The sequence below is a fragment of the Lissotriton helveticus genome, chromosome 1_1 (genome assembly GCF_964261635.1).
Source record: "Lissotriton helveticus chromosome 1_1, aLisHel1.1, whole genome shotgun sequence".
Lineage (NCBI taxonomy): Eukaryota > Metazoa > Chordata > Amphibia > Caudata > Salamandridae > Lissotriton > Lissotriton helveticus.
This window is the reverse complement of record NC_136057.1, coordinates 1745845870-1745869528: the sequence shown is the minus strand read 5'-3', so window position 1 is coordinate 1745869528 and position 23659 is coordinate 1745845870. Positions and strand designations below refer to the sequence as shown.

General features: G+C 47.4%; 1 protein-coding gene across 1 annotated transcript in view; it reads right to left on the bottom strand.

The window, feature by feature from the left end:
* PPAN (peter pan homolog) overlaps positions 1 to 21376 on the bottom strand; it is a 150805-nt gene extending 129429 nt beyond the window's left edge. The window contains exons 1-5 of the mRNA XM_078639937.1: positions 20899 to 21376; positions 12724 to 12894; positions 11592 to 11693; positions 8675 to 8725; positions 7349 to 7519 (exon numbers count right to left, since the gene is read on the bottom strand). Coding sequence (XP_078496063.1) covers positions 7349 to 7519; positions 8675 to 8725; positions 11592 to 11693; positions 12724 to 12894; positions 20899 to 20916 — 513 coding nt within the window. The 5' untranslated portion in view covers positions 20917 to 21376. The remainder of the gene's footprint in view (positions 1 to 7348; positions 7520 to 8674; positions 8726 to 11591; positions 11694 to 12723; positions 12895 to 20898) is intronic.
* Positions 21377 to 23659: the final 2283 nt, after the last annotated feature.

Below are 23659 nucleotides of genomic sequence, written 5' to 3'. Positions count from 1 at the left end.
AACTAATAAAACCCTTTTAAACATGTTTGTCACATAAGTGGTAATCTGAGAGAGTACAAACTAATGCCATTAAAGCCTCATAACACACAGCCCTCCACACATGCAACCCAGTTGCTTGATTTATTCACCAAAACAGTGGGCAAGTGTTTTGAATTTTATTTTCCTACTATTCACCAACAAATCTGGACAAAGCAACATCCAGCGAGGACGCATGTTGTGAACACTACATTTAACGTGAGCTGAAATCACTAGTATTTTAAACAAAGCAAGCAGCATGGAACCAGCATTTGCAAGGAGACTAGCTCTACACGAGACAAAAACAAACTCATCAATATGGCTTACCCATGTAGAAAATGGAGGAAAATGGCTTAGCCATGTCAAAAATGCAGGAAAAAGTATCACTGAATCCACCAATAGAAACAAGAACTCCTCCTGACAGACCACCTCCAGGGAATATACTCGCCCTGATGATTAGAGGTTGCCACTAGGGTTAGCTACAAACTCTGTTCATGTCTAACTCAGCCAGCCCTCCAGAAGGATCAGAGTAAAAATCAAAACACTGCTCAAAGGAGCCCTCTTCAACATTTTTTTTTTCAAAACCGTTTTTATTAAGAGTTCAAGCAGAATACGGCACAGCCCTCCACAGTCAGGAGGAGACTGTCAATGATTTACGTGGAAAAGCATGGCAGTGAACCCAGAGTTTCAAAATGACTTACCCCAACAATCCCCCCCATCCCACCCAGCCCCAAGCAGAAAACTACCCCCCACCCCAGCCCCAACTACCCACCCCTTATCCCACCCTAACCCGGTGCACGTGATCAGCTTAGCAACATGAGGTGTATAGCAATGGCAGTGTGGGCCAACAGTCTAGGGTACAGGATCCATCTCAAGAGACTGAACATCATCAATGTCTATCGGGGGGTCAAGCATCAGGCCCCTGTAGTCCGCCCACCGCTTCCAGATTTTGTAGTGTTTGCGTGGGCACCCCCGGGCCTCAAAGACCGGCAGCTCTAGGCCCATAAGGAAGTCCAATCCTGCCTTCCACACACCAAGCGGGGGGGCCCGATCGCTCTTCCAGGCCTGTGCCAAGTCTCGCTTGGCCACCACCAGCCCCAACAGCAGCAGGTGTCGTTTGTAAATGTTACCCCCAACGCCCTCCAGGACATGGAGAAGGCCCAGCCTAGGGGTACGGGGCAGGTCCCACCCCAACACCTCCGACAGGCAGTCCCAAACCCCAGCCCAGAATCTAGTCAGTCTCTCACAGGACCACACAGTATGGAAAAGCGTCCCCCTCTCAGTACCGCACCTCAGACACTCCGGGGCGGCTATCAGGCCCGCTCGCCACAGACGGTCCCTAGTATAATACGCCCTGTGAAGGTATTTGAATTGGATAAAGCGAAGACGAATGGCTATGGCAGTACCACGGGGAGATTCAAGGGCCTCACGCCAGTCGTCCTCATCCAGGGGGCCGACATCATTCTCCCAGGAGGCCTTCAACGTCGACAGGGAAGGGGAACAGTGCGCGACCAGGGAGCGATATATCTGAGAGACCTTCTTGTCACCCAGGTCCCCCATAAAGAGTTTCGCTTCAATGGGACTAAATTCAGGGAGTTGCTCTAGGCCCACTAGGCTAGGGGCAAGGGCGTGGCGGAACTGGAGGTACCGGAAGAACTGGGACTTGGGCATATTAAATTCAGAACTAAGGTCCTGAAAGGACTTAAGCGTAGTGCCAGTAAGAACATGACCGAGAGACGAAATCCCGATCGCATCCCAGCCGCCAAACCCCGATAAGGAAGCCAACGCCGGAAGCAAGCCATTACGCCACAACGGGGTCTCGGCCGTCAGTCTACCCCACCAACCCACACGATGCAAGGCTTGTCGCCAGATCGCGAAGACCACCTGAGTGACTTTCGGCAACAATCTCCTCCGTCTGGCCGAATACAGTAAGGTGTGTAGGGAGGCACCATTCATCAGAGAGTGCTCCAGGGCATAGGCCGGATCACTACGGTCCCCGTACCACCACTCGTTAAGCACCAGGAGGTGGGAGGCTTGATAGTAAGAAAGCAGATCCGCGGACGCCAAACCGCCGCAGTAAGTAGAGAGAAAGCACGTGCGCAGCGCGACTCTAGAAGCACCCCCAGCCCACAGAAACCGACCCAGCACCGAGTTAACACTGCGGAACCACCGTGAGTCGATCCGAAATGGATGGTTCTGCAGTTGGTAGAGAAGCCGAGGTAAGGCCACCATCTTGAAGATGGCCGACCGACCATAGATGTTAAGGGGCATACGCGTCCACGTCTTGACGTCCATCTGGACCCGATCCCACACCGGCTGGACATTCCGATCCCACGCTACCGAGGCAGAAGTCGAGAGGAAAACACCCAAATACTTCACGCCATCAACAGCCACCCGAAGGGACGCAGCCCACGGACAGCAGGCCGAGTCACCCCCCAACAACCACAGGGTCGACTTACGCGGATTAAGAAAGAGCCCCGACGCCTGACCAAACTCCTGCATCAACTCAAGGATACGGGGGCCCGTACGCTGCAAATCCGTCATGAAGAAGAGGACGTCATCCGCATACAAGGCTATGCGGTCTGAGTGATCCGTCCCCCACACAAAGCCTCGATAAATGACATCACGGCGCACCCGGGCGGCCAACGGTTCCATAGCCAGTGCAAATAGGTACGGGGAGAGGGGGCACCCCTGACGCGTACCCCTGGTCACAGGAAACCGAGCGGAGACCGCTCCAGAGACCCGTACCGACGCTGTGACATCAGTATAAAGCAACCGAACATAGGAGATAAAGACCGGGCCCAAGTTCAGCAGCGGCAAGAGAGCAAACAGATAGGTCCAGCTGACCGAATCAAATGCACTATCAATATCCGCCAGCAGAAGTGCCGCCTGATCCCCGGAAGACCCGATCGCGTCAACCGCGGCCTGCGCCCGCCGGATGTTGTGTCTTGTCGCTCTGTGCGGCATGAAGCCCGCCTGATCAGGGTGGACAAGGGCCGAGATGTGAGGAAGCAGGCGGTTCGCGAGCGCTTTGGCCAGGAGCTTAGCCTCGAAGTTAATGAGGGATATAGGGCGATAAGACTCATGGCGGTCAGGGGGTCTGCCAGGCTTCTGAAACACCACAATTTCGGCGTGACGCCAGTCCGGGGGGAGGCTGCCACGTTCCCTCGCCAGTTCCAGCGCCCGCCTGTAGTGGGGACCGAGCTGCAGATGAAACTTCCTATAGAATTCACTGGGGAACCCACTCGGCCCAGGCGCCTTGCCCGCATTAAGCTGACCCAGTGCGTCGCCCAATTCCTCTGCCGTCAGGGGGAAATCTAAGTCATCGCGCACCTCATCCGATATAGCATGTGGGGGGACTGCCGCAAGGTATCCTTCAATGCCGTCCGGGGACATGTCCTCCCGAGAGGCATATTGACGCCCATAATAGCGCGCAAAGCTCGCCGCCAGGACCGCAGGATCTGTTATCGCTACCCCGGCGTCATCGACCAACCCCGGCAGAGTGACCGGCTGCAAGGACTGTTGACAAAGCCTGTGGAGCATGGTGCAAGACTTATCGCCCCACTGGTACACCCTACTACGCGTAGCCAACCACGCCTGGCGAGCCTCATCCAATAAGACAGAGGAGTAAGACTGCTGCGCCTGTAGGAGCAGCCGCAGTGTAATATCATCGGCTGCGTCCCTGTGCCTCGCCTCCAGCAACTCCACGTGCGCCGCAGCGGCAACAATGCCACTCTGCCGAGTCCGGCGGGCAGAAGCGCACCAGGCAATATCGACACCCCGCAGGACGGGCTTCATAGCCTCCCAGACCGTCACCGCGTCCACCCCTACCGCAAGATTGTCCTGCCAATAATGGGCAATCGCGCCACGCAGATGCTGAGAGTAGTCCGGACGCTGCAGGTGCCACGTAGACATCCGCCATCGAAATGGTTGGCGCGTCTTACAAAGATCAATTTGGACCGCCACGGGGGAGTGGTCAGACAGCCCGCGAGGCCGGATCGCCGCCCCCTTCACTGTCAAGGAAAGCCCCCGGCACAAACACACAATCAAGGCGCGAAAGGGAGCCATGCACAGCCGAAACATAAGTGTATTCCCGCCGCCCCGCATGCAAGTGTCGCCAAACATCTACCCATCCGAGGCCATCAATCATAGCACTCAACCGTGTAGGGGAGGCCACAGGCGCTGCCCCCGGTCCCCTCTGCCTGTCCAACGCCAAGTCTACCACATCATTCCAATCTCCACCAATCACAGCCAGGGAACGGGGGAGCACAGGGCAAACAATCGCTCCGCAAGGGCCCATTGCAGCGGGGGAGGGGCATACACACTACCAAACACCACAGGCTCCACACCGATCTTCCCTTGTATAAACACAAATCGGCCCTGAGGATCTAGCCACTGACGCTCATGAGTGTAGGCTAGCCGTCTGTGGACAAGAATGGCCACTCCCCTCGAACCCCTAGTAAATCCAGCATGGAACACCTGGTGGAAGCCAAACCGCTGCAGACTCAGTGCCTTAGTGCCCAGCATGTGAGTTTCCTGAAGGAGGAGCACATCCGCAAGGTCCCTTTTGGCCCAGCGAAGCACAGCCCCCCGCTTAATCTTGTCCAGGAGCCCCCGAACATTCCAGCTCAGAATGCGCATGGAAGCGCCAGGAGACGCTAGACTGGGAACATCAGCCATTGTCATGGACAGGGAAACCCCGCGCTCTCCAGCACCCGACCCAGACCTCCCACACCCCAATTGCAAATATCACAAAGAACACGTGCACCCCACATAACACAACCCCAAACTCCACACCCCAGCTCCCCCCTCCCCCACCCCTATACCTCAAAAAACAATGAAGCATCTGTCGCGGCATACGGTACTCCAGGCCCAAAACATAGTGCCGAAAGTCAAGCATGCCAATGGATCCCAACTAGCCCCCCCAACCAACTAGACACACTCCCGAAAGCCACCCCCCAGTCCCAATAGGAGGAGGTAGCCCACATAGCGTGCCCCGAACCCCATCAAACACACAGCCAGGCTAAAGGCAGTGCGGTTCCAAGAAACAGAAGGCCGCAAGGGTCCCACATTGCCGCCAAATAACAGGGTAATACTGCACCAGCCAATGTCCGTCCCACCGAGCAAAGTTCAGCCGCCACGGTGTAAGATCACTGATGAAGGCAGTCAGTAGGTGGCCAGCCAACGACGATCAGACGTCCTTGTCAGAAGTGTCCGTAGCATGTTGCGTGTCCCCCAGCAGGGGGTCCCGGGACAGGGACCGTCGGCGCGAGCGGGACTTGCGATGTCGTTTTCCTTTGCCCGGCTGGTCCCCCCGATCCTGAGATGAGCTGCGTGAGGAGCCGGAGTTCAACCGCGGCTGGGCGTGCGGCCGTAGTCTGACCGCCTCGTCGGTCCACCTGAAGACGGCCTCCGGAGTATCGAAGAAATGGGTCTTAGAGTTGAAGATCACCCGGAGGCGGGCCGGGTAAAGCAGCGAGTACTGAATTTTTAAGCCGCGCAGCTTGGCCTTGGCCTCCAGGAAGGAATGTCTCTGCTGCTGGACCAGTCTGGTATAGTCCGGGAATATCATGATCTTATGATTATCGTAGAGCAGAGTGTCTTTAAGCCGTGCCTCGCGGAGAATGACGTCTCTATCATGGAAATTGAGGATCCGGGCGATGATCGGGCGAGGCCGCTCCCCAGTCGGCGGCTTCTGCGTTAAGGCGCGGTGTGCACGCTCCACCACGAAGCAGCGCGACAGGGCGTCCGGGGGCAGCCAGCTCTCCAGCCACTGGGATAGGAAAGTGTCCATATGCCCCTTCTCACAGTCCTCCGGAAAGCCAATAAAGCGCAGGTTGTTCCGTCGCGCCCTTCCTTCAGCGTCCTCCACACGAAGCGCTAGGCAGCGCTGAGACTGTTCCAGGTCAGCAACCCTCTTCTTGAGAGCGCCCACGTCTCCCTCCACCGCCGTGACCCTGGTCTCCGTTTCGGTGATGCGGGCGACCGCATTGCGAAGGTCCTGACGCAACAGCATCACATCGGCACCCACCGCGCCAATCTTAGCGTCCAACATGTCGCGGGACTGCGTGATGGCCGTCAGCAGCGCTGCATTGTCCGGTCCAGTATTCTGGCCTCCTCCGGCACCCCCTCCAGGGCCAGTGAATTTGTCGATAGGTCCCGTTTTGGCGGCGGCCGCGCCACCTCCACCTCTGGTCATGGCGGCAGCAGACACGGCCGGGCAACACGCACCTGCAAGAGGGTCACCCCTCGGGACTGTCCACCACTCAGGCCCTCGGTCAGAGCTTTCGGGGGCTCCTATGCTCCAGCACCTCCGGTCCAAGGATCAGCGTCGGTGACTCTGGGCAGAGGCCGCCAAACCAGAGGCCCCTGCTCCGCCCTCCTCGCGTCCAAGGCCTGCACCGCCACCACACTGACCCCGGTGGTCACAGGGGGGATCCGGCTACTCCAGGCTTCACGAGGCCCTCCCGCAGGGCCGCCTCACCGCAGCCCCCAGCTATGCCGGCAGGTCCGCACACTGCAGGCGGCCCCTCCGCTCCTCCTCTCCCGGCCGGCACTCCGGCCCCCAGGCCACTGCTCGATGGACAATGCAGCAAGGGTCGCCGCCGGCCGGCCGGTGGATCCAGGCGGGACGCCTCCAAACTCGAGGCCCCTGCTTCAGCCAGGCGAGGTAGGCCGCTGCACGTTCTCCGCGGCTCCCCGGGGCACCAGTCCCAGCCACCACCACTGCAGGGGCACCCAGGGATCACCCCAGTGCCTCGGTAACACTAGGCAGCCCAGGGATCAGGCAGACAGGGAGGCTCTGCGGTCCACGCTCGGGCCCACCGGCCCGGGGACGCCAAACTCGAGGCCCCGGCGCCAGCACCCGGGTCCAGGCCGCTCCCCGCCCCGGCCGATTCCGACACTCCGGGTGTCCCGGGAGCGCCGCTCTCAGGATCGGATGGCTCCCAGCGCTATCCGCCACTGTCACTGCACTTGTGGCAAAGAATGCAGGGTCCGAGGGCAGGATAAAAGGAAGGATAATCGCCGGGCTAGCGGGAGCTCTAGAGAGCCACGTCCGCCATCAGCGCCCGCTAAGCCACGCCCCCCCCTCTTCAACATTTTGACTTTCTGGATGCATCAGTGCGTTTACTTTGAAGATAAATCACTGTAAACTCAAATCTACATATTTTCATCATTTGCATCCGATTCCCATCTTCGTAACAAGAGCAAGATGAGAAAATTATACATATACCGTTTAAGAGGGAGTGCATAATAAAGAGTTAAGCTAAGAAACCAAGTAAGATCAGCACCTGTATTCTCAGAGTGCCCTAGATACACTGGCAACACTTACTTTATGCACGTTGATGGAGGGGAACATGTGCTGGAAGACAGTGGCCATGAGCTTGATGTGCATCCCCGGAAGGCCAAAGTTGTTCAGAATCAACAGGGGTGGGTGTGTGAACTGCTGCTCATGCATCCGGTGGCGTTTCAGCGAGGAAACCACATCCTTGACCAGAGAGTACTATGAACAAAAAAGAGGTTGCAAAGAGGACAACAGCAAATCGATTAGGGTTCTGATTTTAAACAGGGAGCATGTTGCAAACACAAAAAGTAAATGCGCATGACTGGAAAGTTCCTGAGACGGCTTAGTTAAGTAAGTAAAATAAAGTGATTAGCCAGCAACAAACCATCACCTCATACGTATTTACACTAGTAGCTGTAGTACTCCAGAGCTGCATCTTGCAAAGATTCAGACACTGATGAAGTTTCCACCGTTAGTTACTTGTCGATATGCACAAACCATAGCAGCAAGTGAACTGATGCAAGAACAACCTTGGCAAATGTGTTAACTGAAAGGTGCCCATGAACACAATAGCATACTGGGACCATGGGCCAGTCATGTACAACGAGCCTGGGTTTCATACAAAGCACAGTGGATCTGAACTTTGCAACAAGTATTTGGGCAAGCTGCCAAGAAATAGTGATATCTACCCGCTTCATGAATTACCTCACGGTTGACAATGCAACCAATAGGAGGAGTGTGGTGGAAAAGGAGAAACAGGACATGGTTGTACTCCAAGGCAATACCAGTCTACATTCTCACAAGCTCATTGAATTGTCCTATTCTTTGTAAAGATTCACCATTCTGCCGCTGAGCTTAATTTGAAATGGAAGGCAGACTACACAATTCAACCTAATCTAAGGAAGATATTTATGCAACAGGTATCAATGCTACAATAGCATGGGCACATCCTGGTAGCAATAAAAAAGGTTGTCCATGCTGGCTGGCAGGAATGAATACCAGGAAATGAGTGCCATGCCAATACAGTTACAGTCAGCAAAAACAGTTAGCTAGTTCTCTATGAGCAGATGCATCAGTGCGTTTACTTTGAGGAAAAATCACAGTCATCTCATAACTACACGCTTTCATCATATGCATCTAGTTTACCCAAGGCTTGAAGCAAGGCACTCCATGCGGATAGAAGGCTGAAATTAACTTTTTGAAACAAGAATCACCGGCTCTACCTCCAACACAGGTGTCTCAACTAGCTGAAATAACCAACACCAAACTGATAAAAAGTGCTCTTACTTTAGATCGCATGCCGCATGCTCCAAGGTCAATCCCAAAATTAACTAACAAGGAAAACAACTGATAGTGCTGGCAACAAATACCCACCTGGGTGACACGAAAGGTCAGCGTTGGTCCTCTTGGTAGACGGGCCACTTTCTGTGGGCAACAAGAGGGAGACAGATGTTAAGGTATATCAGTAAATGATAAACAGGGGTCAATCCATGTCACTAGCACACCATCATAAAGAATAAAAACAACTGTTTGCTGCAATAACGCTAGATCGCAAAGTATAATTGCCCTTTCATTCCCTTAGTACTGGATGCATCAGTGCGTTTACTTTGAAACAAAATCATTGCAAACTCAGAATAATATATCTTCATCATCTGCATCCAGAGGTCACTTTGTGTGGCACTAAACAGTTTTCAGGCTCATAAACTGTGTACAATAGTCAACTACAAGAATACATCTCCACACTATTCAGGGATCATGTGAGAAGGGGCCACACAGTTGAGGCAACATTTTTTGTGTGCATTCCAACAAGAGCAAATTCGTCAGAGATTCAGCTGAAGTGAATGGAAGAATGAAATAAATACCATCAAGACAAAATACTTAATTAGTCTGAAGAAAGGAATTGGGGAGGAAGGGTGGCCAGGTAAGCCAGTAGACCATTCGTAACTGCACCCGCACACATCATTTTTGGTAGACCAAGCTTGTGATATCAGAGTAAATTCATTCCTATCACATGGGTTTGTCATATACTTGCCTTTTTTTCGTATTATCAACGAAGATCACACTGCAATATCAATCTACTGCATCATTTTCTCTATGTCTCTCACAGGGTTAGTGTATGATCTAGAGTGGTGTACTGGTATATTAACTTCAGTTCAAAGGGAAAGACCCTGCAAGAACAAATATATCTGATTACCAGACCCTTGCAATGGGCACTATTCACCTTTAAGTATCCAGGCATACAATTATACCACAAAAATTGAATCCTTTTGATGGGCAACATGGGGAGAGCTATCAGACCACTTTGTTCACAAGACGTCTTCCGGATCTCCCTTCCCTTATCCATCACAGGCCAAATTGCCCCTGCAGCTCCAATGGGTAGCTTATTGTTTGGCCGGGCATCACCAGGAAGAGACAGGTCTCTCACATACATAACTGCAGGTTTGTACCAGGAGCCTTCTTTCCAGGATCCCCAATTCCAAAATCGCTACTTTAAATACTTCCTTCCCCTGCCATAACCAAGTGAAATCTTACTCCCCAAAACTACAGCTCAGTATACTTAGACCTAGGTAACAAGCGGCATTGAAGGAGGCTGACATTAATACAATTCGAGACGTGTTCTCTGAAGGGGCTCTCACAAGCTTGGAGGACCTCTGCAACAGATTTGTTCTGCTGAGAAGTTATATGGGACCATTAGGCAAGCAGAAGTTACACACTGGAACACTAAGGACCAAGAGAATAATACCAATCAACTGATACACACCTTGCATAAAACAGGTCATGGCAGGTGCCCTATTGCACAGACTTTTTAATCCTGCTAGCCAGAACCCAACAGGATCTTGCTGCACTTAAGAACCACATGGGAGGCGACACAAGGCAGTAATTCAGTAGCTCTGAATTGCAGCAAATCCTAGATCATCATCATCATATGGTCTCAAGAATTGCTCGTTTTAAATACACATTCTATATACTACACAAAGCTTATAACTCCTCAAAGGCTACATCTAATATTCCCCTTCTTAGCGGATGACTCCGCTGCAGTTCTATTCCATTTTTTGGATGTGCCCAATCTTCAAACAATTCTGAAGGGTGGTATTAACTAGCATTGAGCTGGCCACATGGAACTGATGTTTCCACTCCTGCACATTGCCTCCTGGGTCATTTTCCCATACCCAAAAGCAAGAAAGCCGCTACCAGATTTCATCTTCAGTGATCTATACCTACTAGTCAAACAGGTGATCTTCCCCCAATGAGTACACAATGGAGAAGTGAGCTTTACACACAGACTTGAAATATACTGGCATCCACAGACCCATACACTCCTTCACCCAATGGCATGTAAAACAACAAGGGAGATGATGGCTTAAGATCCAATTAGTCATAATGATGGCCATCCTACGCTCCACTCCCTCCACACTCACATGTTGATGTGATTCCTAGTTAGACTAAGCCATAAAGGACCTGAAAGTAATTCTGAGGAGCCCGTCCCAATTTACCCTTAGGCATGAAGCGTCATCCCATAGGAGTGGGTGAGATGGGTGGAGTTTTAACACTTAAGATAATTCCTTAACCATCCGTCGATTATAACTGCAATACCATGTTATGTTGTTTATTGTGTGATAAATCAGAACACAGTGACTATAACAGCTGTATGGTACCACTAAAGTCTTTAATTATAATACGGGAAAATAAACGATAGTCTGCTCTAGCAACCCCTGCAAAGTAATATAACATTGTGGACTTACAAATCCATATGTTAGAGGATATGCTTCATCTTAAAGTGTTACCTATAAATCCACTCAGATCAGAATCTTTCTCAAACTCTGTAAAACTTCTACGGCTGTACCATATAGAAAAATCAACAGACCTGATGCACTTGGGAGAGTAGGGGTGGGTGGCGTTTGAAAACTTTTTACATGCTGCCCCAAAAGAGGAAGAGCTTTGGAACTGCTTCAGGCAAAGGGCGTCACGAGAGTCTTGTTGATAATGGCATACAAAAAGGAAGGGTCATGCCGCAAATAAGGCACAGAAGGGTTTTTTTATTTTCAATTTGGTGTGTTGCAGCTACTAAAAAAAGTTGCTATACATTTTTTTTGTTATGGGTGTTCCACTATTATTCAAAAGGTGTGAAAAGGTATTCTCTCACCAAACGGCACTGGAGCATGAGGACATTTCTCTGTTGACACTCTATAGAAGATCATTCTGATTACCCAACTGTTGAGTGTCTTCAGCAAATTTTCGATCATCACACTGAATTCTTAGAAAGCGACATTTCAATAACACTTCTACTTACAAAATTTACACCAGTTGAGGTTTTGCTGAACACAAGGAAATGAGTCACACCGAGAGGACCAGCCACTGAGACAAAGTCTTTGAGAGCATTCTTCTTTCGGACCTAAAACCACCATCGAGCAGAACAACAAATGAAGAAACAATTAGGAAAGAATAAGTCACACACAACAGTGTAATTATAAACTGAAAGATGTAGTTTCAGCTACAAAAAACGAGCAAAGCAAACTGAGAAAATAGACTATTCTACAATGAGATTTTTCTGTCCAAATTCAAAGGACCCTTCCTATTTCAACAAACAAGGCATGGGATGGGGGCTTTTCCCCCCAAATCAGGTTCAGCTTGTTTATCGAGTTTATGTTTTTATTTGCACTCTGATAATTGAACAAATGTTACTTTCTATTTAAAAGCAGGACACAAGTACCTCAATACCAAGAAAAAAAAGGCACAGAGGAGCTATACCCAACAGACATGAGACACTGAAGAGTTGAAAATAAGATGACGAACTCTGAGCTGTTCACCTACACTTAAATGTTACGCTACGATTTGTCTGTTAACAGTCTACCACTACCAGTTACTATTTAGGCACTGATATCAATGTTGCTGTCAGGGAATTTGGGGGAAGTGGACCTAATCTGGTCCAGAGACTGGCATAACTGAGCAGCGACACTTGACGTGAAAACAATTCAGCATCACCATTACTTTGGGAAAGAGAAAAACCTGTCATGGATGCATCAGTGCGTTTACTTTGAAAGAAGTCACAGGTACCTCAGTCTACATGTGGCATCATCATCTGCACCCAACCCAGCTACCTTACTTGTTTTTCATCGATGTGTGATGACAGTGGACAGTCAGGTCAGCATGCAAGTAACTGAGATACATATTAGGTACAGAAATAAAAGCCCTAGCAATTTTTAAAGTTACATTAAATCTGGGGATTATTTTAGCATGCCAAAAAACATGCCTTGTGAGTATGTTCGGCAACAACCCTGTCACATTGGTCAATTTTGAAGCAGTCATGCAATAAATGCAATGTAGTATTTCTACCAACTACTGACAATAAGAACGTTCGTTCACTGCCAATGTGCAACGATACCCTCACTGGGGCACACTTTAAACACTCAGAGATAGTGTACCTTAAGTGAAGTTGCAGTGAAGGGTTCCATCACTCTTTTCATGTTCAAGATGAGTTCATGCACATTCTTGCCAATCTGACCCCGGTGGAACACAAAGGAATGTGGCACAGACGAGTACTCCTCCTTGGCAACATGGATAGCACTAGCCCGGGACTTCTTCTGATTTTTCGTCTAGAAGTACAAAAATTAACAGTTTGAACAGATCTATTAATTAAGTCAATGAACAAGGAAAAGTTAATCAGTATTGCAGACCTCAGCAATAAGCAAAGTAACTATAACTTGCGCCCTCGCCATGCACTGTTAATTGACCCAAATAGTCACTCACGGCCTGTTCTATGACCTCAGTGATATCATCACTGTGACATCTGAAATTACACCATTGATGACAACGCTGTTCATACCGGGGGCACGTGTTATAGTTACCTCAAGTAACTATAACTGCTGAATTTCACCGGTTTTGCTAGTTTAACATTGTATGTTTTAACTGACATTTTTACTTAACTATAATGGCACTTTAACCTTTGTTTTTTTCTCCAGAGAATTTCTACTTTTTTTTTATATAAGGCATGGTTAATATATAAAAGCTGACCCTATTGGTTTTGTCAAGGGGTCACTGCCATGACTCAAATATTTAAATAAAGCATTTATAGCTAACACAACATTAAAAAGCTGTCCGAGTCGCTAAGCTACATAATGCAGCCATAACAACTAACCTGCATTCCCAAACTGTAGAGCAAAAGCTTCAGCTCTGGCTATGCTTAAAAATATTAAGTTTTACAGGGGTAATTTTACGTGGGATCTACATAACATACGGTTTAGTATTTCTAGGTGGCTACTGTACTCCCTGCAGCCCACCACAACGTGTAAAAATATGCCGCAGGTGGTGCCCTAGTCCAGATTAATGCACCACTATACACTTAAGTTTAAATTAGCTCACAAAGGACATTATGGAACTCTTCTTTTCAGAGCACTGAACAGTAAATGAGCTGCACCAGTGACTATTCTTTCTGGAATTTTTTTTGGGGGCGGTAATTATGTTTGGAGGTGTCCTGGCCCCCCAAGGGACACCCACATCTTTTATGTTGGGGGCCACAAGGGTAACCCCAGGGCCCCCACTAATGCCTTTGCCAGTTCCCTGGGCAGCACCCATTGTGGGTGCTGCCGAGTGACTGAATTTTTTTTAAAGTCCCCCTTCTCTGGGCTTCGGCCCCCTCCTCATTCAACAAAAATAGAAAGAAAAAAACCAACACTAGCGCCGGTGGAAATCGGTCTCTGGGGAGAAGTTAGCTTTTGGGGGTGCAGGGGATTGGGGTTGTCATGCCCTGCACCCCAATTGGTTTTTTCACCTTTTTGCAGGACAGGTGACCATGTCCCAGAATCCTAAAATGGCTTCCCCAAATCCTTATTGAAGTGGTGGCAGCAGTCAGATCATATATTCTGATCTGTTGGCTCTGCGAATCCTCTGCGGTATGAGATATAAATACATTTTGAACTTTATTACTACAAAAAACCAATGAACGGATTTTGATTTGGTAAATGCAATGGGTTTCGGCTATGTGATTAATATTTTATTTTTGTTGTAGGTTTCAGTTTGGTGAGCAGGTGTAAGACGGATATGGTAAACTAATGTTTGAACAGGTGATCGAAAGGGATAAAGAGAGAGAAAATCAATTCAGGAAAGCACAAGAGAATGAGCAAGTAAGCAAGAAGATATGTAAGGATTTAAGATAAAAGAAAGAGGGCCAGCGAGCAAGTACAAAATCAAAGAGAAAAGAAATTAGTGAAATCTGAGTAGTGAAAAAAGAACGGAAATGTGGAGTTTTGGATTAATCAAATAACGTTTTAGGATGTTCCGACCTTATAAGTGTTTAGCCATGCCGCGCATTATCCTAGGTCCTGTGCCGCCTGGAATTGAAGAGCTAGCACTAGCAACCCTGCATATTTTATTTAATCATTTTTTCAAACGTGCAACAGCAATTCAACATTTAAAGACAAAAAAAATATGATTGCCATCTAAGGCTGCATGCATATGGTTGTCCCAAAAAAAAAAGTGCCACTACAAATAAATTTAAAGAAAACACAGATTCCCCTAACAGTCCTGGCACTGAAGTGGACTACATTGCAGTGCAAGGGCAGTAAATTGTGTGTAACAGGTAACGAGGACAGACAGCACTGTCAAGAGACCAGACATGGTGATAGGATCAAAACACACTGCCTGGCCGCCTGTACCCAGAACCTGGCCTATGCCACAGAGCAAAGTGTTTCTCCATGATAAGAATCCAGGAAATATGAAGGGCGCAAATGACAAGTGACTTGCCTCTTAGTGTAGCAATTACATCATAACGGTGGAGGGGCACGAATAGAGATACATGAATATTAATAAATGACAACTTTCAATAGATGCCTTTCAATGATGTTATGATACATTAACTTGGTAAGCGTACAAATACCTTTGAGAGTCTTGGTGCTAGCTACTGTGAACGTAAGTGAGACTACAAGTGCATTAGGTGACTATATAGTCTGTAGTACTAGTACGTAGTTAATTAGTCTGTTGTGCTATGGTGAAACACCTGTATATCACCGAAATGTAGTTGATTGAATCTTAAAGTGACGTTATCATATTTTTATACAACATTTGCTGCATGATTACATCATATACGTGTCCGGACCCTAGGAGCCAAGCCAGACCGTGGCTTGGCTCGGCTTGCATGCTAATTTCTTCACTTGCCTACCTCTAGAATAGAGGATGCCATTCTACTCAGCAGGAGACAGCAGTGAATGGCCTACTCCACCGCATCCACAGGGGCAGTGGTAGAAGTCACCCATCGCTTCCATGGCAGGCAGCGGATAGGCAGGAGCAAAAGGGGTCATGAATTAGCATACAGGGACTATCTGTTGGCAGGCAGGCAGGGGTAGTCACAGAGGAAGAACACAGTTAGGGGCAGGGTTAGCAAAGCAGACAGGTGGTAGGAGATGTGGGAGGAGTATAGTACGGTCAGGGGGAGCTAGGCAACAGGAATGGACAGAAGTAGCAGGCTGAGGGCACGAAGGGAACAGACATGGACAGAAAGGGCACCCTTTGTGCAGGGCCAGTCACAAGACAAACAAGGGAGAGATGGATGTACAAGAGACGATGTTAGAGGCGGATCTGGCTGCAGCATAGCCCAGGGACCCCCGGGTACAGTTCCCTGGAGGAAGGCGCGAACAATGGTTGTGCATTGCTAAAGGCAACTGCCAGACAACTGCTTGCCAGCTATGGTAATCCTGGACCCATCGATCGATGCTGGCCAAGGTTCGCTCTCTACGGCTATTAGGCTGGGGCAGACCTCCTCTGGCTCAGAGGCATTTTCCACTGCTATTTTCTTCATCACAGAGTGGCGTAGGCAGCGAAAGCAGTGGAAAGAGATACCGTACAGAACTTTATTGGGGCTAGGGTGACCAACCGATCGTAAATTTCACGGACAGTCCGGAATTTTCACCCTCTGTCCGTGACATCTTTAACGGACGCCATTTGTCCGTAATTCTGATGATTTTGGGTGACAGCCAATAATGTTGTGGCTTTCACTCTTCAATGATTGACCAAAACGTTGTGTGGATAACCTAGGATTGGCTTGAAAGCCTTCAGCCAATCCTAGTGCTCCAGGCTCCACTGCAGGACTGTTTTCATTGGCACCGATGCTTCAGGGCCAATGAGAACAGCTTTTGGGCACCAACTTAACATTACTATAGTACGTGCAGAAGCACGCTTTAGGTTTTGTGTTTGTAGGGTCCGAATCCTGCATTTTTGGAAGAGTGATGTCGTTTCCCAGGCCTGTAGACTCTCTCAGCCCCAGTTTCTGGACCACAGAGTCAGCCATGGACTTTGTTACCCTTTGCAAAGAAAGTCTCAAACTGTCGATAAATTTAATAAATCTGCTTTTTACCGTTCTTTTTCGAGTGTGTGCGTTTATTTCCAGTTCATCTAAGTTTGTATGCTGTTTTCACAGTTTCCCCAAGTGTACTCATTCCTAGGATCTCTAGCTTTCTCTTGCACGTTTCCCCTTCAAACTACGCCTCACTCTTTAGATAAGAGGAATGTTTGTTAACGAAGTGAGGGGATACTGGGTCGAAGGTAATGACTTCAGTCACTGTCTTCCCCAATTACTAGGGGTCACGAGTTATTGGGTCCGAAATCAGGGAAATCATGCTTGATCTGGAATTACCAAGTTCAATTTTACATGTGTGTCCCGATTTGAAGCCTTGTACCTGCACATTCAACGAAAACACATTTGTTTTTTACTCTCGGCATTTCTGCACTCAGTAAAGCTGGAATCTGGAGAACAATATCCAATCTAACATGAAATGGGCCCCTTAGTCTTCCTGAGAGCAGGAGCAAAATATATCAAGATCACAGCATGTAATTCGGTACATGATGTTTATGATTCAAGAAACCTCATCAATGTTTTTTCCGTCTCTAAAGGTGAAGATGTTCAGCCTAGCTGTGAATAAATGATGCTTGCTCATCCTGCCTCGGTTTGTCCTTTATCGGCTATTGAGCGGATGATAGTTTGTCTGAATTTAAAAACAATATATGAAAAAACCTGTTCCGGTGGGCACCACTCGGCTCTAGTAGAATTCCCTGCCACTTGGATGTGGTTGGGCGAAAATATTTGATTGCGTTTTGCAGATCTGTAACTGAAGGAGTCTCAACTGACTTTCTTACCTGTTTTATCACTTTTTCACCTATTTCCCCTGTCTTTCACCTCTCTTATAACCACTTGTCTGTCTCTTACGCAGCAGTCTTATATCAGGTCCATACCTCTCACCCTTCCTTCTTCCTGCCTCTCCCTCAGCTGTTTGTTCTAACCTGTGTCTTATTACCAGTTTCTCTTTTTCTTTCTCTCTCACTAAAAAGGACATGATCTGTTAATTTATCATTACACTCAATGGTCTCCCTTCTTTCCTCTGTACTTTCTCACCTGTCTACCACCCCACCCTTTCAGTGGTCTTTATAACCTCTCTTTATTGCACCTCTCTCACATCTGTCTCTCTTCTCTTCCGGTCTCTCTTCGGAATCTGCCTCTATGTAGATTACAACTCTCATACTGTCATCCCATCTTGTCACTTTTCCTTCTCTCTCTGATTCTTGGCTGTCTCTGTCACCTGTCTATGTCCATAGCACCTACTGCTGTCACCTACCTCTTTCTTTGTCAAATGTCTAGATTTCACTTACACCCGTCGCCCTTCTCTCATGTATTTAATCCCTCTCTATCACGCCCCATCTTTCAGTCTCTCACCTCTCTCTTTAGTATCCTCCTCATGCTCTTCCTTCCATATTTTTCCCTTCATATCCCATCATAGTTTTTCTCTATTACCCATTTCTACCCCTCTGCTGTGCTTATTTCTTGCTCCCTTCATGCGCTCAGGGGGTGGAGGAGTGACAGAGACTACCTTTTACTAGGGTTGGTTCCACTTTCAGAAATAAATAATTGTTTTGCAAGTGTGTAGCTTAGCTTACAGCCTGCTACTGGTTAGAACTTTCCTGACTTTACTTTCAAATGATGTAGGTGAGAGGTATAGAAAGTAAACAAGGCTCATTAGAGCTTTGTGTCAATCCTGTTTCTGACACCCCCTTATGCCGCTGAGACCAGGGGGTCACCGTTGCACCCATACATGATGCCCATGGCAAAATCTTGAAAGTTCAAGAATACTTCTGCAGAAAATTCTATGACAAGGGAGTTCAAGAAGACTTCTGCAGGAAATTCTATGTCAAGGGATTTGCGCTCCAAGTTTCCAAGTACTGTGGATGGGAGTGCTGCTCTCATGGCTATTTCCTTCAACAACATCATAGTTTTATCATTTAGGCCGGATGCAAGTCAAATAAGGTTGTGTTTCTGGTCGAGTAAGACAGTCTGAACTTTCTGGGGGGTGGCTACCCACAGAAAAATGACAGTCCCACATAACTTCTGATGAATACTTATTCTCTGTTCTCTACTATCTGATCTCATCAAGTGCAGAGCTGTGGAGACCAGAGTACAGTGGAGCCAGACAACAGTTCTTAAGAATGGAGAGCTTGCACAAACGAGACACTTCAGGGCTGTGTGGTTGGATGCCCTTTTGGTGCCCTGCCTGTAACATACCATTGCGTGACCTCCTTCGTAGTGTCTGTAGAACATACCGTTGCCCCGAATTTTTGTCCTGAATTTTTACACTCACCATCTTGAATTTGCAAACATGCCAGTTGATCTCCCTAATTGGGGTGCATCCATCCCTATATGGCAGCGGCGGAGGGCACTAGAGTGTGGCAGTCTCCGGGCAGTTAACAGCCGCATCGAGGACTCACCCCAAAGCTGCTTCCTGGGATCCCGGTGCCCAAGGTGAACATGATGAACGGCCGCAGGGAGAGAAGCGGACACAGGCCTCCCATGGGCAAACCAATAACAGTTTAAAAACAAAAGTCCAATATGAGAGAGATAGAAGCCATTTGATGCAAATGGAAATTACACCAAAAACCGTAACATGTCCATGTTTACTTACGTCTCAAGCACAAAGTTGGTGTAATTGTCTGACACACTTGCATGGCAAAAACACACCACTTCAGGAGTCGCTCGGAAGCCCTAGAGTGGGTCCCTGTTCAGGGCCCAGGGTTTGCTACTTGGAGAAGGGAGCACCAGATTGGGTGCCTGCTTCGGCCCCTGGGGGGACTTTGTGAAGGGAGAACCAGAGTGGGTGCCTGCTTCGGCAATTCTGTTCATTTGTTTTTGCGGATCCCTGTTCAATTTCCCTATGGAAAACTGCAGAGAGAAAATGCGTTTTGGGACACCCCATTCTTTATACAGGTCCCTGCTTGACAGATCACCCCAAAACTCTCCAGAAAGTAGCGGAGGTGAATGAGACTGTCTGGGGAAACGTTTTGTGAAGATTCAACAAAGAGCGCCAAAGTTATAAGCTGCCACTGGGGAATATGATAATAGTTACAATAAAAGATGTGCACACTGAAACACGTCCTGTTTCACTTTCAAGATTTAGAATGCCCTCCCCTAAAAATCTGTGCCTTGCCTGGTCCGATGTGCATTTCTGAAGATGCTGAAAACTCACTTCTAAATACATGTAAATGTACACTAACTTACAACCACACACTTGTTTCTTTCACCACCTTCCTCCCTTGGTTTGCAAATACCTTTAATAGTGCTGTTATTGTAACAGAAACATGCCTTCTCCACTTTTTGCTCAAAATTGCATAACCAGTGTAATGCATTTTGGTTAATGGAAAGTTACCTTCAGGGCAACGCCCAAGACTGAAAAGTAAAGTGACACTGATTATGAACTTTATATATTGTAGCTACTCTGCTTTTTTTTTATCAAACTATCAAAACACAAAGGTTGCGCATCAGCCTACATAACCACAGGCTCTTCAGCAGGCATGGCAAGGAGCTAAAGGTGGTGGAATATCCATAAATCAGACAGGGAGAAAAAGTACATGCAAAGGAAAAAGGCAATGTTGAATGAAAAGAAGATAGACGTGCTATAACCTTACTTGACCAGGCAGCCCCCCCCCCAAAAAAAAAGCTTACTAGAGAGTATATGTTTTAAAGAGATGGTGGGAATCCATTTTTCCTATTGAAATAAAAATAATCACAGCATGTGACATGAGATTCAGAACGGCTGCTGTGCAGCATGTCTAAATGTAAACAAATAATATATATTTAAGCGTTGTATATTGGAATAGAGTGGCCTAGAGTGTCACAGATTGGAGGGCCGTGGAGTGGTGTATAGTGCTGTCAAATGAGAATGTCATACAGTGCAGTGACGTTGAGTGGCGTAGTATAAAGTGGAGTGAAGTGTCGCAGAGAGGAGTTAATAGATCGCACACTTCAAAGCAAGTCAGTGAAGAAAAAGTCTTCCTAATCGATTCCTAAATCCCCGCTGTCCGTTCCCACATCTTACCTAGGCAAACTCCGAGACCTCAAAAAACTTGTATTATGAAAATATGTTAGCCTTGATAAATATCCATGACAAAAAACTTCCAAATTTCAGGAAATTAGCATTATATTGACTCAGAAGGAGTTCATCATATCAACACGGAACAACCATCAGAAAATGTCCATCTTAATATATTGGTGCTAAAGTATAAGTTTTCCACCAGTCCAAACATATTCTTGGAGTAAAGTATGAAATTTGGTAGCGTCGCCATACCTTGCCCTTGCGCACCATGGTTGCGGGGCTCTTCCCACCGAAAGGAGGCTATCCAGACTTCGCAGGGCGGACTCTCACGGCGCCAGCCACCAGGACCCAACACGAGGCCTCGACAGACACATGGAGGATGTAGTGGAACTTCCGGTTTGCGATTATAGGGTCGTAAGATGCACTTCCGGTACGCACCAAGATGGCCGCTGCTGAGTCACTTTGACCCGTTTCAAGATGACTGCGGCTTTAAGCGCGATCTTCTTCAACATGGCGCTTCCAAATGGCCTTTCAAAGGTAATAAAGCACCAAGATTTCGATCCTACAGGAAAAGAAACCCCGGGCTTTCACTGGGCTACAGTTGAAGTCTCCGGGCAATATAAAAAACGCAATTAGAGATTCGAGGCTTCAAGCGTCCAGTCAATAAAAGTAAAAGTCAGAACTCTGCTGTCACTGCTCACGCGGAGCAAGTAGAAAGACTCACTGCACTGACAAAGAAGAGAGACTTAGCGTCACAGCTTGTAACGTTGTTATCAATGATCTTGCAGAGAGAGACACATTTTTTGGGGGGAGTTGTATATATTCGACCGGGCCGAAGATACCGGAGCGCTTTACATGAACACCTGGTGCATTGCAGATGGACACATTCATTTCTGGGCACGGGGAGATTAAAGATTTGCCCATAATGACTGGATTTTTTAGCCTCGCATCTGGTTTCCCAGGTTCAAAGTCCGCCGCTTTGGCCGTGAATAAGCCACATCCCCATACATGCCAACATTTCAACTTCGATAAGAGGGAGAAATATTCACGGGCGGAAAGACCTGAATAACGCGTAACACGAAACGTGTCAGGCGTAACACAAAATAGATTGCAGGCAGTGGTGGCTGGTAGCATTTGAAAGTTGTGGGATGTAAACATCTGTGGGAGTGTTCTGCGGCGATCGAGCAAGCACAGCTTGCAAGCCTAAACACCTTAAGGAGGGTTCGGGGGTGCACCCTCCCGAGAAAATTTTGAAAAAAGAGTGGGTAAATGGTGCATTTTCAAGCAAATTTGAGAAGCAAGAATGTTGATAAAGCAATTATGAAAGTGCAGTGTACATTAATAAAGGGATGTCAAAAAACAACATGTAGATAGAAATGTTTCTAAAGCTAGGCCCTACCAGTACCACGCACCTCTGACCACCATATACACTGCGTGCCAGAAGGGCCTAGCGTCAGAAACATTTCTATCGTCAGGTTTTTGAAGCCAGGCCCAGTGCTGGCACCCAGTGTGTATGCTTCTCAGAGGTGCGTCACTCGTGGCAGGGCCTGTATCTTCAGAGTGAGAAACATTTTCTGCACCAGTCTGCGTTCTCACTCTATAAACACGAACACTCTTTGAAGTGCAGAGTCACTCTGCACTTCAAAGAGTATTAGTGTTTAGAGTGGGAACGCAACCCAAAGGTAATTCAGAACTGCTTTGGATGAAGGCATATATTTGCTTTGTGCGACTGTCCTTCAATTGTTCCAATTGCCTCTGACGGTCAATGATAACATTTACGATTGGGCCCTAGAGACTACGACTGTTGAAACTATAAACAATAGGCAATTTGTGAGTTTCATAATAATACTATTGTAGTACTACGTCTCAAATAACTAAGTGCTATTTGCCAAAATCCACACTGTAGATTTTCACCTCAAATCTGCTGCATTTCTCGTAGGGCTCCTACCAATACAAGCAGAACTCGGGTACACGTAGACCTACTACTTTGTAGTATGTGTGGGAGTAGCCAGGGTGGGAGAGTGTCGGAAAAATAAACAATACCTAATACAAAGTGGGAGAAAAGAACGGAAAAGTACAAAAAGTAAGGGGGAATAAGGAGGGCCATGATTACGTTTAACCACTATTACAAAAGTGTAAGGCAGACCCAGTGCTCATAAGTTACATCCACATCTATTCAAGCAGTACAACTGCCCAGACAGGCTCAAATCTACTCCAGCCAAACCTTGGAGTAAGCCACTCGCATGCACTGCAAGAGAATCACTCTGAAAACCAATGCAGACCGGATATAACACTAATAGGAGAAAGTCAAACATTAATAAAGTAAATTAATAAACGTCTAATTCACCTAGAAATGGAAGAAAAACCATCACCCTAAATGACATAAACCTAAACTACCATAAATAAATGGAATAAATACACAGATGAAATTACAAACAATAAAATATAGCGCATTTCAAATATGTTCACATGTTGTGAAATTTGGGAATAACAAAATCACTGACATACAATTTTACAAGCATATCCAAAATGACACGTCATATGACATGGGTCACTGTTCAGAATATGCCAAGCCATACACAGCATTACAATACACATGCACACAACCACTTAATGACACTCAATTAGCACAAACCTATTGAGAGCACATTAAAGCACTGTTTGCACCGTGCACTAAAATACACATTGAATTGTACGGAGACCGCGGTTGTGTTCACACACTGTACACGCTCTCCCTATCTACGTACCTTGGGTGGTTTCTTGGGTCTCCAGCAATTCTAGGTCCTCTTAACTGTGTGTCAACTCGAGTTGTGATTCTTATACCACTTTCTTCATACATATATTAAAGGGTAGGTGTAATGCACATCTAGCTCTGTGTCTTCTGTCATCAAAATTAGTGAATGTTCATAATCTCACACAGAGATACCCAACGAAGAAGGGTGCATATGGAATGGCTACAGAATCACATTACTGGATGCTGTTAAGCAGAAGGTGAAAGTTATCAAAATACCGA